The following is a 17,864-nucleotide window of genomic DNA, read 5'->3' as shown; positions in this document are numbered from 1 at the left end:
GGAATGTATTGGTCCTCTGAGCTCAGACTATAGCTAATAAGGTCAAGTGCTGGAGTTCTGTTGTGGTATTAAATGCCATAAGCCAGGCCAAGTGTTTAATTACAATAAAATGCCTGGGGGAAATGAGCTGCAAATGTCATTCAGAGCAGGATATTTGAATAATATGAAATGCTTTGGTGGTTACTAAGCAAGGTTAACCTGCTTGGCTTTTCTAAAGTAGATGTGTCTCTGGAAGTTGATTATGATGAGTCAGTGACATGATGGCATTTATCAGATCTTTATTTCTTAGCTGCTTCCTACAATCAATATCTAAGTAAGAATGGCTTAGAAAAGTCCTCAGATTTTTGGCAGTGATGATATTGTGTATGTGAATCTGTTGCCTGAAATCCCACCCTGAAGTGCGGTCCCTCTCCTCTATTAAACAGGATCATCTGATCTAAAGAGGGATTGAGACTGCCACGTCCGCTGCTAATCCATGGTCGTTTAGCCTCCTTTAAATCCAGGACTGTTATGGCACTCTGTCATCTGGGCTCTGCCCACTGGTTCGGATTGGAAATGGTTAATAGTGCGTGTGAAGAGATGTCTCCCCCTTGTCTAGCGGGGTAATGGGGACAGAGATTATCTCATGCTCAGCGTGGTGACAGAGGGAGACAGAGGCAGACCGTTTCACTGCTAGTTACAGTCAGTTGTCCACTTTGGAAAAGGAGGACATCTTCAGATCACTGTGGGAACCTTGTGGGAACAGGCTGCATGGTCCTGTCATAAATCACAGGAATTATTGCCTGTAGAAACAATTCTGACCTTCAGAAGCAAGCTTGTGAAAAATCATCACTTTCAAATGTCAGTTCACAAAACCACAGTTTGCATGTTGAGTTATGTAAATTTTGGCCAGTCACACACACAAGCTAAACCAGCAGCACCACTGGAATGTGTCTCATGTGAGGGGAAATGCTTTTGAAATATTCCTCAAATAGCAGCGCCATTGTTCAGAGGAAAATAGGTGGAGAAAGGGTGGGGGAGGTTGGTGTACTGTGTACAGTAAGTTCTGACATGTCACAGCAGGGCAGACAACATACAGGTCATTTTCCAAACCGTTATCCTCTGCTGGAGCCACTGTGATGGGACTGTGCTTGGCATGGGCTGGGAGGTTCCACCATTCCTGTGAAAGAGGAACACAGATGGATGGACAGTGTCTTGAATATGGCTCTTCATTATGCTGATGTCACTTCCTCGACTCCCATTATTCCTCTACTATTCTATTCATAGTTTAGGCCTACTTGTTTTCCTTCTATGAAATGCTTCAATATGCCTGTATTCAGTTTTAACTTGACCTTGTTGAAATGTGAGTGGGCATAAAATGACCAATTAGCTATCCGACAGATGATCAGAGGTCAGTCCTCAGTTCCCTTCAGAAACTCTCACTCATCCAGTTATTTTCTTTTAGCCACTTGGCTAATTTGAGATTTCCAAACGCCTACGTTCCCTAGAAGCCGAGCTGAATTCACCACATTTGCAACATCCAGGACTACATGATTTCACAGAGATGGCATGATGGTTGGTATGTCCTGGCACACATTTGTAAACACTTGAGTTGACATGCAGAACCCACAGAGGGAAGTATGAAGCAGTCACCGTGAAACTGCCTCCCAGGCCCATTCCCTCTTTCCACCCTCCTTGCTCACTGAATGAGTAACAACAGCTGTCTGGCATTTCTTCCTCACTGGATTCCTAGTAGACTGCACCTGGTAGATTCCGTGCAAGGCAAATGTTATGGTTGACTAGAACGGTCCGGTGGAGTGGCATGATCCACTGCAGCTGGCTCTGAGAGATGCCTCTAATGAATCTCACAATGAGAGTGGCATTAAGTTGGACGCACAGCCTCTTTGGTCTTAGGGCTGACGATAAGCAGAAACCTTTTGCCGTTTACGGAGATTGCTGTATGGAAAGGTCTGGTCGTGTTAGGACATGTGAAAGAAGAGCCTGCCCTTACTGCTAAGACAAAGCCACACTCTGAAGGCGTCAACTGCACACTCTTGTCAATTTCCCCCCAGACAATGCAGGATGTTGTATCTATTTTTTTCTTCTATGGTATCGCAGCCCTGCCATCTAGATAAAATGGTGATAGATTAACACTTTTGTTTCATTGTACATTTCTCCTGTATGTTTACATTTGCGTCTACCATAACATCATAGCCGTGGTGTAAGCCTAGTTCATGGAAGCTACACAATTTGTGGTTTGTTAGAAAGCTCTTGAGGTTATTGATTGTGGAATCTCATTTTCTGCTCTGTTGTTTTTGAAAAAAAATCTATCTGTCACTGTGACAACAAAAGATGTCTGCATTCAGACGTAGCCTAGCAAAGACTGACATTACTGAAGACTTTCTCAACAGCAACTATGAACCACACTTGGACTGTATCCTGCAGTCACAATTAGCTATTCCCAAGGATAAAAGACTATCATGATCCCTTAAATGTCTTTACCCCATGAAGACAGACAGACAGACAGACACACACACACACACACACACACACACACACACACACACACACACACACACACACACACACACACACACACACACACACACACACACACACAGCTGTCTCCAGCACATTTAGGACACAGTTGTGGAACTTGTTACACAAAGAAGGAGAGGGTATATGGGGGGGCTCCTGGCCCAGGGGTTAATGGGGTCTGGCAGCGAGACTGATCCTGGGCCTGTCACTCTGGAGCTCACCAGGGCCAGTCCAGGATTTATGGAGAATAGTTTTCATTAGAGCAGACTGGGTAGAGGGCTCCCTTTGTTTGGTGGGAGAGGTCCTCAGCTGGGCCTCAATGGACATGCATTTAAATGGTAAGATGCTTGTAAAGATACAGATATTGGGCAGATGTCACAAGTTGCTCCCTATTCCATTGCGTTAACGCACCCTAGATCAATGCTGTACTTAGCCCAGACATCAATTAGAAAGTAGTTTCTTTTAGTTGCAATAGGAAATTGGAACTGTCACTTCATTCATTGCAGTAGAGAAATGACTGACTTAGAATTGGCAAAACAGTATCACATGCTGCCTTCCCATTAGAAATGCCAATCAAAAAAACCTATTTTTAAGCACTTTCCATTTCAAAGACGTGGTTTTGCTAAATATACAGCCGTCTTAAGATGGCCAGCTTACTTTAGGAACCATGATTTTCTTTTACTATCCACTACTACTGAGATAATTTGCCGGCTGGATGGTTATTATCGTGCAGGAGACGACGCGATAAGCTGAGGGATCTTTTAGTTGGAGTAGATCTAGCTAGCAAAATGAGTACGGTATGTTCCACGCAACTGTCGATTCATAGTCAAATCAGAAGAGTTTACTTAAATGAAATTGAATTCATGTGGATTTGTTAACAAAAACAATAAACCTCCCCCCTCAACAGAGCGGAGCAGAGAGACGGTGCGGACTGAGGGGTACTGATAACACTGTAATCAAGTCAGTGTGCTCTCCATGATGTAGCTCTGCGGGTGTGTTTGTACTGAAGGCACAGCAGACATTCAAAGCGTTGGTTAACCCCTTCCCGGTTGTAAATGTCTCAAGTCAGTGAAAACAAAGGCCTGTGGAAACCATTTCCTCATGTAGCACTGGGGTGTAGTGTTCCCCTTATCATGCTCCACACCGTTTCCTGTTGTAGTACCATGGTAGCTAGTCACCGTCTGCTGCTCCAGCGGTTGAGACAGACACCGGTGGGTAAACGTGCGACTGTGAAATGGGGCACAGGGGCGTAGTATCAGGTTGGTCTCTGGCACGCCACTCCATCAGACGGAAGTCAGAGAGAGAGAGAGAGGGAGTGGAGGCCAGTGGAGGTAGAAATTGGAGGACGGGCTCATTGTAATGCATGGAATGGAATGAGGAATGGTATCAAACACGTTTGGCGCCTAGGCCGACGCATCAGGGCCCAAAGGATCCATTGGATTTGTCAATACGATAATGACAGAGTAATAGACTAATTCTTCATATTTATTGACCTCAAAGCTTAATCCCCAAATTGTCAAAATGTGTACATAAACTCCAGGTCGTACGTTCGTTTTGAGATACATTGTTTTGTAGCCTAACCAATGGGGTTATATACAATTTATTCGGGACATATTTTCTGAATAATTCGTATTATGCCGGTATTGAATAACTAACATTCACCCGACTAAATAAGTCACCCATGTTCAAATTTACAGAGAGAGAGAGACACACATAGAGGATTAGCAGAGATTAGAGATGGCTCTGTGGCTAAGTGATTCACTTGACTCTATTACGCAACACAGATGGCAGCATTTTAGGACATTCATTACTCTTGTTTGTGTGTAGGCTACAGCTGGGGGTGGGGTTATATTTAACCATGTGTGATTAGCTTGAGTTTGTGTCTCCGTGTGACGTGCCTATGAATGCTTACTTCTCTGAGTAAGTGAATATGTATGAGGATATGTTCTTTTTTTTTTTTTTAATAATCAATAATAATACATTCTTACATTTATAAACGCTTTTAATTTTACAAGAATAATCTCAATGTGCATAAAATAAATGTCTATGTTCAGCTTGTGTAGGCCGATATGTGTGATATGGGGAGGGGCCTATAGAGGTGTCTTTGTAGGGGTAGTTGACTCCCAGGGTAGGCCCCAACAGAGAGAGCTATGGAGGGCAGTACATGTGTGCCAAACAGGTCCTATGGTGTTATGGTGGTGTGGGACAAGTGGCTCTCTCCACTCTCTGCCCGCTCCTGTCTTGTCATTGATCAGGTACACATGTCAAGCCTGCACTGAAGCATGGAGGAAGTCTGGAGCTCTTTAGCTCTGCCTTCTCTCAACGTCAAAGTCATCGCAGGTGGGCTTATGTCCTGTTTTGTGGCCTGGACATGTTTTTTTTTTTCAAATGGAAGGAATTTCAAGTACCGTACTCATGAAAAAGCGCTGATGTCATAAGCAATAATTCAAAATCAGATCACACCTGACTGATCCTATACATGTGCAGTATCCCTGTAATTACTCTCTCTTTCGCACATACACACAGCACAGGCAGCTGTCATGAGGAGCAAACAGGCCCTCATGGGTTGCACGTTGCCACACAGAAGGATATGTCAAAGCTGCTGAATAATTTATTACAGGAGAAGAGGAACCAGGTCAGTCCAGTAGACAAGAGCACTTGCCTGTTTTATTTCATTCCCCTCAGGATGGAGAGCTGAATGTTAGGTGCATGGAACGGGGGCTGTTAAAGATTGAAGAGAGCTTTGTTTGCGGTCTGGCCTTGTGTGTCAGAGTAGTGTTGCTGTTGGTTTTCGTCTCTGGAGAGTTGACACGGCATTATATTGAGAGGTATCTGTGGGGAACTTGAAAATGGAATAGGAGAGGAGTGTAATTGTCTGAATGGTTCCGTGTCAGTGTGTCCGTTGTGTGGAGCGATAAAGGATAGCTTTCAGCTCCTCCGGTCCACTGTGTACTGGTGAAATGCCTGTGCCACCATGGTTACTGGGATTCATAGTTGGCTGTTTGAGACAGAGTGTGAAGGCCCTAGCTCTGGGCCTGTGAGGGAGGGGGAGGGGGAGGGGGAGGGGGAGGGCCTTATGTAATCCACACAGTGTGGCTGAGATGGCGCGGGAACAGGCCTCGATACAGCTGGACGAGCACATCTGGAGGCACAGGCTAGCCAATCCCTGGGCCTCTCCTTCTCTCCACTTCTTTGTCTTTCTCTCCTTTTTAGATGTGGAACATTATTAGTCCCGGTTGTATCATTTTCATTGTTCGTTAGGGGATACTCTGCCAGATAATGAGAGTGAAGTATTGTCTTTTGGAGCCTATCCCACATGTTTATTTACATCTGTGTAGCATCCGTAGCCTACATGGGGACAATCAACTCAATCCGACACACAGGGGTTTGTCTGGTCGGTAGTTAACCTAGGCTAGCCTACTACTCGCACAGAGATTTTTTTTTTTTTTCTGGGTTGTGAAAATCACTGGTGCGACCACTGAAGACCATGTGTGATCACGGATGCGGGGGGGGGGGGAGTGATTCTTCTGTCAAATGCAGAATGAGAGGTGTGACCACCTGTGGTTTAGAGAGGTGCTGGTACCGCTCCGCTTGCTCTTTCAGACACATTCTGGTCGTATTATTAGTGTGTGTGGGTGTTGACACTTCTCTGGCAGCCTCTGCTGTGGATGGTTGTGTGGTGTGACTGCAGATTCATATCCTGTCTGAGAGGTGAGCAGAGGTGCGCCTTACTTGGTATGTTGGTGGTAGTCGAGCTGCTGTTGGAGTAGTAGGCTTCCACCTGCCAGCAGCTAACATACAGTCATTATCTCCCGAATTAGCCCATGTCTTTATATAGCCGGTTTTCACTCACTCAATAATACCTGACATTAATATTTCATTTCCTCTCTATTTATGTCATTGATTTATTCTCTGGGCCCCTCTAGCTGGTTGGTAGTACCTCATTATTTGACATTTCTAAGATGAATGTCTGCAAATGATGATTGGATTTAAGGATTTTGGGATTCCTCTCCTAATATGAAGGTTGTTTTGGCTGGCTGAGTGAAACTAGCCTGGCTGAGAGCCAGCTAATATCGAGGAAAGCCCTTGGTTATTGTTCTTAGTCTGCCCAAAGATAGGCCTGTAGCCTTCATATGAATCAAAATAGTACATGTTCTAGCTCAATGTTGGAAGCAAACCTGACAATTGCAAAAAAGATCCTGGTGTGGAGACACATGCCACCCTCTAACCACTGGCCAAGTCTTGATCCCAAGTTTGGCTGTGCAATGGGGGCGGATACGCTGGTGTAGTGTTTTGGCAGATCTTTGAGCACTGTTCCTGCGGCTAGCCCATTGTAAATGTAAAGGAGTTTCCACTCCAACTGGAATTCCTTTTACTGGATATTGTGCTCAGACGGCTGTTTCCTCCCTCTCTACTGTGTCCCTGGTTTGCTTACTCTTGGCTCCTGTTGTCAAGTAGTTGGCCTGGAGGAATAGCCCAACTCAAAACAAAGACTAGTGCTGAACATTTTAGCCTATTCTGTACAATGGTAGGAAATCTTCACTTATAAGTGAGCCGTAGATTGAAACATGGCTTGTTTTCTCCCCGCATTGCCGGTAGGTACCGTAGTTGTTGATCAACAAATGGGTGAAAGCTGTTTCCATGGTGTCTATCTCTGGCCCAGTGCTTACCATAAACATTGACCTTGTTCTTGCACTCTGACCTTAAAATACCCCTAGGGGCCCCAGCACTGAAGCCTCAATGGATTAATTGCATGGCTTTGTTTTCATGTCAAAGGCGAGAGGGAGAGGGAGTGTGAGTCAGGGTTAGCACCCAAAACAAGCCCTGATAACTGGCACAGCCAGAAGTTCCTCATTGGAATCCAGAAAGTCCCTCAACACTGCCAGTAACAGCCTGTGGAAACATTTAAAGGGAAGGTGTCTCTTAGTGGGGAAGGAGAGGGGAAGGTTAATGTTTGCTGCGTCATGTAGCCAGGAGGCTCACTCATGTATTTAGCCTCCATTTATTCAGACGGTGGGAAAGCAAATAGTTGGAGTTGCTGGTTTATCTAAAACAGTAAGACGATATTGTATTTGGTTGTTATTTCATTGTTCTCTCGTAATATTAAGTCATTCGAGAATATTATTTGATAGCTAGCTACCGGTGGCTTATGTACAGTATGTACATGATAATATTGGGAGCTGTGGTTATATAGAGTCACTGGTACTTCAAGCAATGTTTGTTTGGGTCACCCTTTGCGTGTTTAGGTGTGTGTTTGTGGGTCTTGAGATGGAGAGAGCGAGAGACAGACTCTTTGACCGGGGCCTTTTAGTAACTAGGATCCTGAGAGATAAATCCTTATGAGACCTGACAGGGTGCCACATTCCTGGCCTGAAAGTCCTAGCAGCCCCCTCCCCAGCCCTCCAGGGCTCGACTTCACACACTACCAAACCAACCTGGCTGATCCCCATTAGTTTCACTCATCTCTGGTAGTAGGAATTGAAGGCCTTTGGAGTCGACGCTTGTTTAGCTGATTAGGAGTGGGCGGTATGACGCAAAGATATTGCCTCGAAGCGTTTTTATGGTCCAATGCCTGGTTGTTTCTCTAGTCTAGGTCATTCTATCCATCGTTGTTATAGGCTTTGCCGATATGAACAAAACAAACAACAATAACAGCATTGCGTAATCATGAAATATGTGGACAATGTACGCCTAAGTATTTGAAGAGGCCTTAAAAGAAAGCAGTGAAGTTAAAAGCGTCGCCAGTGTTAACCAGCGGTAGGCTCACTGTTTGATTTCCGACGGGATAGGATAGTGTAGCTACATGTGTTCAAGTACAGCACTTGCAGCGATGACGAGATCTGATCAATCGATAGGCCTGTTTCATCATCTAACCTGAGTCAACTGATTGGAATGGAATAAAATGATCCATATCGTTGAGATGATTCTGAATTTGGAAACCCATTCATGCCGATAGCGGGTCCTAATGTCTTCAATCCTAAGCTATGCAGGCTACTATCAGAAGAAAAAGATGGATGTAAAATGGACGAATTCCAGGCAGTGACTGTCTTCGAAAGCTTGACAGATTTTTTTTGTGTCATACTCCACCGATATGATTGACTGTCACGCTCACAGAAGAATCATGCCGTCGTTTGTAGTCATGCTCCTGTTCTTCTTGGCAGTCTTTGAAGGAAGACGAGAAGATGAAATATAGGCTAGTGCAGCAGCGGCAGGCAGGCTCACTCTACACTCTGGAGCGGAGTTGAAGCGAGGGAGGGAGGGAGGGAGGGAGTGAGTGAGTGAGAGGGGGAGAGGGGGAGAGTGGGGTGACTGAGTTCATTCGCAGTGTTGGCAGCGGGCCAGTGGTTTGCCTGTGGGTGTCTGTAGCAGTGCCAGTGCATGTGTTTAGCCTCCCGTCTGGAAGGCCTTGCTTGCCTCACTGTTTTTGTCAAAGCTTTTTTTATTTTTTTTTATTGTATTGGGTCACTCATTCTGATTCAGTGTTTTTTTTTTCCGTTTTTTCTCTCTCTTTCTTTCTCTGAAGGTCTTGTGACTGACTCAAACCTGTTTTCCCCTCTCTCTGGGAATCTCTATGAAAGTTCATCAAAGAGAGGCCCGCTGAGGAGGGGAAGCTTATCTCACCCCTCTCTGTCTTGTTGCCTGTTTCTCTGCTCTTTGTTGAGCTCTCTCTCTCTCTCTCTGTTTCTCTCTCTCTCTCTCTCTCTCTCTCTCTCTGTTTCTCTCTCTCTCTCTCTCTCTCCCTTATACACACAGGGTGAATGGTAGACGATGATTTCCATCTTGAATTTCACCAGGAGTCTAAACACTGTTTTAACATTTCCTTAACCTTCGAAGGAATTGCCCTGGTTTGACCATTTTATCAGCCTGTGCAGTCAGGCAAAGAAAACAAACAGCGTCTCGCCAATAATCAATATTCAATACTTAGATAGGTATTGCTCTAAACAACACTTGGTCTTTGTGAATGGGACTTTGCTTTTTACTGCTACAAGTAGCCTAACTGATAACAGATTGAACTGTGTGTCAGGGGCTACAGAGTGAAACACCAGGAGAGTGCTCTCCCCCTCTCCATGCCTCATTGGTGTGAGACTGCAGTGTGCCTGTCTCGTGGCATCTCACAGAGTGTGTACAGAGCTCCTCTGTTCCTCCAAACCAGACCCACGCTCAGGGTTTCGTAACGATGCCCTTTGCCGAACTGTGAAATCAAATAGCAGTGTGTGTCTGATAGCGAGGCGGGAAGGAAGGGCAGTTAGTGCCCCTCCATTGTGTTGGAAAAAAAAAAAGAAAGAAAAAGGAGTGAAAAGCAGAATGAGCAACCAGACAAAGGACACTGGCACAGGGGTTGTTTTGAACTCCTCCTCATCCTCCTACTCACCTACTGTCTGTACTTCATCATTTTGAAAGTTGTCTACACTACACATTTGAATTGTCAATAAACATAAGATTAGTCATGATGTTCCACTGGTGAATCATTAGTGCTTCTGTAATGTTTTGAAGGGAACTGAAATTGAGAACAGGTTTTTGGAGGTTTGAATTGACTTAGAAAATGACAAGGAAGTGATGTCGCCCTGTTCAGTTCTTCAGAACTGATTGTAGGTGTGCTGGGGAACTAGGCAAGTTGCTCAAAGCGAAAGGCTCTACAGCGTTCTGTTAAGCCATATTGTTGCCGTTCTGCCCGGTGCCCCTCTGTGTGTGCCCCACAGTGTGGTGAAACCTGAGCTACGAGAGCTGAGGGCCATCATTCCTCAGAGGCCCAGAGAAATGGCAAGTGTCCTAATGGCTCTTTTGGCAGGAGTCGCTGGGTCCCATGTTAGGAGTAGGCTACTACTATCAAAGTACAGGGGTGTAGGATTGCCCTGTGTGTAAGAATGTGTGAACTCATATTTCTCTTTTTCTATTTTTTTCTGTCTCGTCTCTCACTGTAACACTCAAAATGGTTCTGTCTCAGACGTGCCCATATAGTATTATGGGTCATAGTTAAGACATGGTCATTTATGTTTTATAGAGATCGGATATTAAAACGCATAAAAGCATAACTGGTGCATGTAGTGTGCTTTTTAAAAAGAAGAATTGACCAAAAATCCTTTTGGTTTAGTACTGTACAGCCCCACTGTATCTGCTCTGCTGTATTCTACAAACTAGCCTACAGCCAGTCATTTCCTTACATGTTAACAATACATTTTCCCTCATCAATTTGTATTATAATCTGCATGAAAACCATAAAAGGATTATCCCTCTCTCTTCCCACTCTTCTTTTATTTTAATTTCCTCACCACCGTGAAGGATATGCAATCTCAACCCCAGAGTTTTTGCAAAGAGATTGTGGGGGTGTTCTCAAACGCAATGTTACTCCATTTTGAATCCGTGTACATTCGTACTCATTCCCGGAACGCGTGCTGTGTTCTGCCGAACGGTTCGATGTCCTTGGGAGTTAAAACGTCATTGGTGTCGGAACATCCATGTCTAAACTTATATCGTAGGGTGCGTGGAGATCCCTGTTAAACCCTGGGCATTCCTGGTTATCAAATAGCTCCTTCACTTAGCTGTTCATTGACATAAAGCCTCCAGTAAGAGAGACAGACAGAGGGCCATTCAGTGGGCAGAGAGAGAGAGAGAGAGAGAGAGAGAGAGAAGGATCCGGCTTAGCAGGTGCAAGATCTGCGACTCCTCTCCAGCAGGAGCTAGCAGCTGCTGTAGAGAGGTGCTGAAACCCTTGTATCCGGGCAGACATGGACACATTCATCTCTAACTGGTCCAGAAGAACTGGCCAAGCAGCATTTCACCCTTCTCAGACTAGTTTATCCAAGATGGATTATGATTCATCCTTCAGGGAACTGATCCCTCTTAAGACGCTAAGTCACGGCTTTTTCTTCAAACTGGCTCGATTTTAGAATTTCCTCTCACCTTTCGTATTCTTTTCTCCCTATAGGTCACTGCCGACTGGCCACAACCCAGGATGCACGGAGCCTGCTCCGCAGCCCCACCCACTTCCTGTCTGTAGAGGAAGCGGCAGCACACCAGTATGTCCTCGCACCCCCAGTCTGTGCCTCCGGGCCGGAGGGCCGTGGACACTCGCCACCTGCCAAACCCGGCCTCGTTACCGCTGCAGCTGGCGCGGGCACACACGGTAAGAACCCTGAGAGAACACTGGGAGAAATAGCCTCGTCCACGAAGTGCTTAAAAAAAAAAACAACCTCTGAGTGGTTAATGATGGATGGTTAACCCAGCTAAGGCTCCCAGAGGTTGGATGAGGTTTTGTCAACAGAGAATTATCCTGCACCGATGGAGAGCGCGTGACCCGCGGGCCCCAAGGTTGTGTTTTTCCAACAGTAACATTCCGAGGGTACAGTGTTGTGCACACAAGAACCCGATCTCAATCTCGGCGTAGACTTTGCTCCCTTATTAGATGTTTGAGTTGAAAGTTCATGTTGTCGTTGTGGAATCATATTAAGGGTTTCTCCATTATGTACATCCCTCGTTCAACCCAATTACGAAGGAGCTTTTTTTTTCAGAGGATCAGAGGGAAAAACATTTCCCAGAAGAGGCCCCTAGCTTGTGTGTACGTTCATGGTGTGGCGTCCCATGTTGGTATGGGCTCTCACTCCATTAGAATGGGGGATCCAAGGGTTACCCCCCAGGATCCCCACAGCTGAATCCAAGGGTTACCCCCCAGGATCCCCACAGCTGCGCCTGCCGCTAATCCTTCCACTCCCCCATGTCATCACACTAAGGAGGAGATGAGGACAGACAGTCCACATCCCACAATCCCTCACTGAGAGAGGCGCAGGTGTCAAGCAATACACTGTCTCTCTGTCTCTGTCTTTCTCTCTCTGTCTCTCTCTCTCTGTCTCTGTCTCTATCTCTCTCTCTCTCTCTGTCTCTCTCTCTCTGTCTTTCTCTCTCTGTCTCTCTCTCTCTGTCTCTGTCTCTCTCTCTCTGTCTCTCTCTCTCGCTCTCTGTCTTTCTCTCTCTGTCTCTCTCTCTCTTGCTCTCGTTCACGCTCTCTCTCTCTGTCTCTCTCTCTCGCTCTCGTTCACGCTCTCTCTCTCGTTAGGGAAATGGAGGGGGAGGAGGAGGTGATTACCAGGGACAGAGAGAGGCAGAAAGAGAGGCCTTTTTAAATTATTAATCATCATACTTGCCATCTCATATCTGATGCATTTTTACTTTCCCAATCTGTTGTCCTTATGCATTGATGTGCTGTGGTTGTGTGTATTTCAGGATGGGGGACTGGTGGACTATCACCCTCATGCTCGGGACTACAGCCACCAGATGGCCCAGCCCCACCGCCGGAGGCCCTCCCTGTTGTCTGAGTTTCAGCCAGGGAACGAGAGGTACACACTTTACACCTTAACACACACTGTTCCACTCTCCCATCAGGACGTTTCTCTCTCTCTCACACACACACACACACACACACACACACACACACACACACACACACACACACACACACACACACAACACAGGCTTAGATTACCCTGACTCCACTATAAACCTCAGTCACCTCTGGTCATCACCTTTAATAAGTACATGGTGTGTTCTAGTGTCATGTGTGTTCGGGTGTTGTCCTGCACATTTGAGCGTCATGGAGTGAGCAACAGAGAAAATGAAGTGGAAGCCTTCCACCTCTAGTGGTCTGTTTTCTGTGTTTTCTGAGGTAATTTATTTAGCTAGTTCCCCCTCTAACCTGCCCCAATGCGAACCTTATGTCATAGACATGCCCAGGCTTCCCAATTGTAATATGGTGTTAACTGCTCTGTGGGGTGATGGAGCATGCATAGTTTGTGCCATCTTCAGTCCGCTCACAGTAAGGTGGAGTGTTGTATGTACAGTCCTCGCTCTCAAGAGACACCGGTCTTTTACCTACTAAAGTGGTTTATTATTTAGTTATGCATTTTTGGTTGAGGATGAGTCTTGATGAGGGCTTATGAATAATATATAATATGCATTCCATGAATTTTGCATGGCATGCAGAGGATAGGCCTCAAGCACAAAGTAGAATTATTTTCTCCAGTTGAGTTGATTGACATGTCAGATATTCTTGCATATGTTCGACGTGGGGGGGGGGGGGGGGGGGCAGCTAGAAACACAATTTAAAATGTATTTTCAGCAAACCCTTTTCTCAAGAGGTCGGCTGGAACTGGATACAGTGCCTGTCAAAGTAGCTGCGTGCATCAGCGCCTCTCCGGGATGTCTTCCCATTGATTTGTATTGGTTGGCGGTTGGTGCTTGAAATCCACCTGCACATCTTTGTTGTGGTTGAATTGGAGGCCCCGCTCAGAGGATGTCAAGCCAGTTAGGCAACACTAGCCTCAGGAATGTTATGGGGACACATTGGCAGACACCAGATGGCGGTGGGTGTGCGTGCAGCAGTGTGTGGCCGTTAGTGTGTGGCGACTGTGTCTTCAAGGATCAATCAGACAGGATTACGGGCTCTCTGCCTCTTTGTTTTGGAAAGCCTGCCTAATGCAGTTCCCCTCACCAACCACTGCAGACAGTTCCAACCCCCTGTCCTATAAGCTCTATATACCGTAGAGTAGAGGACTCCACTAGGCATGTCCTTATTTCAAGGGTATTGATGAGCCATGTGACTTCAGCCACCCAATGTGAATTCCATCATGCCTCAAATATGTATCACTGGATTAGATTGGATTAGAGATTACATTTTGGGTTTTCATGGGAGTTGATGGGACTGTGAAATTAGCCGCGGGCTTTGCTGGCAGGCATCAGAAGGTTTGAGTGCTTCAGTCGAGCATTAAGCTTTCCACATTCTTCCAATGAGCTGAGACTCTACTCTTTGACCTGCGGTGCCGTGCTTTTCTGCCTTCCCCGCAACACGTATTCGGAATACTGTGAATCTGTCCTTTCGGCAAACGTTCCGAGATTCCTCGTACTCACTTCAGAAGGCTCAGTGATTCTATGCACTCTGTGCTTTCTCTCTCAAGGTCGTTCCTGTTCTTTTGGAAAAGGCAATTAAATGGGTATTGTGTAAGGTGTCCTCAGACAGCACTGGCAGTGGCCCTGGGTCTCACGCACACGCTCTTCTTCTTCTTCTTCTTCTTCCCATATGTCTCTCCAATCAGCCAGGCTAGTCGGGAGAGTGCATTTTACAGTAGAGCAGCAGAAACCACTTAAGACTCCTAATGTGGGTCCGTGTGTACAAACAGTCCTCGAGGTTAGGTTGGAGGTCACCTGCACTGAATGCAAAGATGTTTGCCAGTAGCCTTCCTTTAGCTTTAGCTCCTGTCTTCTGTGCATCAATGCGAGAGGAGACCTTGGGAGGATGACGTCCAAAAAAGATATGCAAGCCAGAGGGATGGATATGATTGGGCCACTGCTACAATTAACTGCTACAGTACGTCTCACATCTGTTGGTTTGGCCTCGTCTCGCTATGCTGAAATAATTGGCGCAATGACCTTATAGTATGCCGACAATTCACAAAGCAGTGAAGGTTGTCCTCTGTTTAGTTTGTGCAGTGAAAGGATTAATCAGTAGTTATCTGTGTTGAGTGCATTGTTCCTCCAGTTCTGTGCTCTCTCTTGATGTTTGCCCCCATCCCTGCCGTGGTGCTCATAGCCTTGGCCCCCCCGGCCCCCCGGCCCTCTCCCTCCCAGCCTCCTAGGCCTGCTCCCTGCACAGCTGTGGTGGTGCTGCTCCTCTGGGGGACGGCGGAGAGATTGGCAAAGGCACGAACGCGTAGTGCTTCCACGATAACACAGCGCTATCGCCACGCATGATCTGTGCTCCACTCATAATGGGGCCCGAGCCAGTGAGAGACTAATGGAGCTGTTGTTGTATCGTATCACTGAGCAGCGCTCTCTCTCTCTCTCCCCTCTATGTGCCTCCCTCTACCCTCCCCCCCACCCCCACCTCTCTCCCCCCAGTCAGTCCTGACAAATCCTCCCCGGGGATCAGATTATGTTGCACGCTCATGCATAAGCTGAGAGAGAGAGAGAGAGAGAGAGAGAGAGAGGGAGAGAGGGAGAGAGAGAGAGGGAGAGAGGGAGAGAGAGAGAGAGAGAGAGAGAGAGAGAGAGAGAGAGGGAGAGGGGAGTGAGAAAGGAGAGAGGAATATAAAAAAGTCACAGAGTTTGATGATGTAATTATGAGGGAGAGAGAGAGGAAGAGAGAAAGAAAGAGAGGGAGAGAGAGAGATGGAAGTGCGTTCACACACCATCTGGGTTGTGATTTATTTATTTTTTGCCACCTATTTTTTTTGCAACACTGTTTAAGCAATTACACAGAGAGAAATGTCCTTCACTTATCTCAGTCCATGCCACCCCATGGTACCTTTCACATGCACATTCACCATTACATTATACATTAGTAATATGTCAGCACTACATGCCTCCTGTCTAGTCATTGAGGAAAGTATATCAGACAGGGTCTCCATAGTTACGCCACCACTGGCACCCTGCAAGACGGAGAATCGCTCCCTGCTCCCTGGCACTAAAAGAAACCACACAGTTGGCCATTGTGGCTCTGGACGGGCAATTATGGTTGTGTTTCCTAGATTTCTCTTTTCCCTTGAGAAGCCACTTCCATTTTGACATTGGCAGTCGTGTCACTGACACTCCGGCATCTACCCAAGAATGCCTCCAGGGCAGGCTCTAGAAATCCATTTCCTAATATGGAACAGAGCACCATTTAGACTTTCCATTTAAACTAATAAACCCTCATTGATGTACGTAGACTTGAACATTCAAAGCCTGTCATCTGACTTAACATAGTGAAGCAGCTTGCCCGGCCAGACACAGTTTATTTTTTACAGTTTGTAAAGGTTTTTTTCGGTAGCCATTGAGACCTCACAGTTTGATTTATATGCGCATAGCGTGGTTCGGTCTAATGCCACACATACGGCAGATCATGACCTATGGCATTACAGCCCAGCCCCCCACCTCCGCCTCCCTCCACCCATGACTACGGTGGTGTAATTGTTAGCATTCCAGGCCACCCAGATCTGTTCTGGTTCTGAGGTACAGTATGGGGATGTTGCATGGCGGGGGGTGGGGGGGTCAGACTTGAGACAGTGCACATGGTTTTGGGCCGTCTGTGTGTGTGGCCCATTGACAACCTCAGAGCAGAGAGAGTGAATAGCAGCTCTGGTTGTATTATGTGCTCTACTGGACTGCATTGATATTGGACTATGAAGTAATGATACAGGTCATTCTTATATTGATTACCACCAACCCTTTTACAATCCCCCCTTATCCTCTTTCAGGCCTTCATGCTTGAGAACAAGGGCTTGACTGAACCATGTCTCCGTCACCAGATCAATAGTATTTCTCTTGTATTGATGTTTCAACAACTTTTGATTAAATGGCCTCAGGTTAGTCGAACCCGAAACACAGTATTTAATTATTTTTGACAGAATGGGACACCTTCCATCTATCTTATTTTGTGATTTTTTTCAGACAGGCCCCAGGCTGAGTTTTCTGTTGAAAGATAAAGAGAAAGTGAAGTCCCTCATAATATAGCAGAGACAGGAGTACTTTCATGCACTTCAGCTTGATTTAAACCATTCACTGTTCTGGCCTTACAAATGGATTAGTTTTAAATCATCACAGCCTTGTTGTCAAATCTCATTTCTCCCCAAGAGCCATTATCAGCTTTTAGAGTTGTGTAGATTGTCACTATCTCATGTACCGGAGTGGTGTTTTCAAGTGATGAAGCTCTTGGAACAATGTATGAGAGAGGTGGTGTGGGGGTGGAAGGACTCTTAGGAATGGATGTTGGCAACCCTTCAAGAGGGTGAAATACATAATCTGTCCGCTCAAAGAAACACGCATTCAGCAGAATGATGTGGAGCAAAGAACGCCTCGCTTGAACAACTCTGTATTGCTGAAATGCAGCTGTAGCCTAATAGCATGTGATCTTTGAATTGCTTCTGTTTCATTGTTCCCAAAACATGTAGATTCGTATAAATGTTCGTTGTAACTTGAAGTTTCTCTCTTAAATATCCACGCTTTTGAAATGAGATTTTAAACTCAGCAGGATACAGCTGTCACGGTGGCTGTTTGCCAACTGATCATCATCCTCATCCTCCTCCTCCTCATCGGCTGTACCTTATCTCAGTTGATCCTCACCTGGACTCTTCTGACCCTTGTACTCTCTCCCTACAGAGGTCAGGAGCAGCACATCCGCTACGAGCACGTCTACCTGCCTGAGCCCAACAGCCAATCAGAGGTGGAGTATGCAGAGATGAAGCGCCCCCGGCTGGAGATGGGGGCAGAGTCCCTCCTGAGGCACTCAGCCCACCGCCCACAACTTCCCCTCGGAGGGGCAGAGGACATGTCAAAGGTCAGTGTTGATTATCTGACCGCAGGACTTTTATTTTGAAGTCTCC

General features: G+C 46.1%; 1 protein-coding gene across 22 annotated transcripts in view; it reads left to right on the top strand.

The window, feature by feature from the left end:
• Positions 1 to 17,864, top strand: part of ncor2 (nuclear receptor corepressor 2) — a 77,292-nt gene that overhangs the window by 2,274 nt on the left and 57,154 nt on the right. For all 22 annotated transcript variants that reach the window (XM_083672997.1, XM_083672994.1, XM_083672993.1 and 19 more), the window contains exons 2-4: positions 11,444 to 11,641; positions 12,736 to 12,848; positions 17,641 to 17,818. In XM_083672997.1, coding sequence (XP_083529123.1) covers positions 11,537 to 11,641; positions 12,736 to 12,848; positions 17,641 to 17,818 — 396 coding nt within the window. In that variant the 5' untranslated portion in view covers positions 11,444 to 11,536. The remainder of the gene's footprint in view (positions 1 to 11,443; positions 11,642 to 12,735; positions 12,849 to 17,640; positions 17,819 to 17,864) is intronic.

Source organism: Argentina silus (assembly GCF_951799395.1).
Source record: "Argentina silus genome assembly, chromosome: 7".
Lineage (NCBI taxonomy): Eukaryota > Metazoa > Chordata > Actinopteri > Argentiniformes > Argentinidae > Argentina > Argentina silus.
Note: the sequence above shows the minus strand (reverse complement) of the source record. Positions and strands in the feature narration are given on the sequence as shown.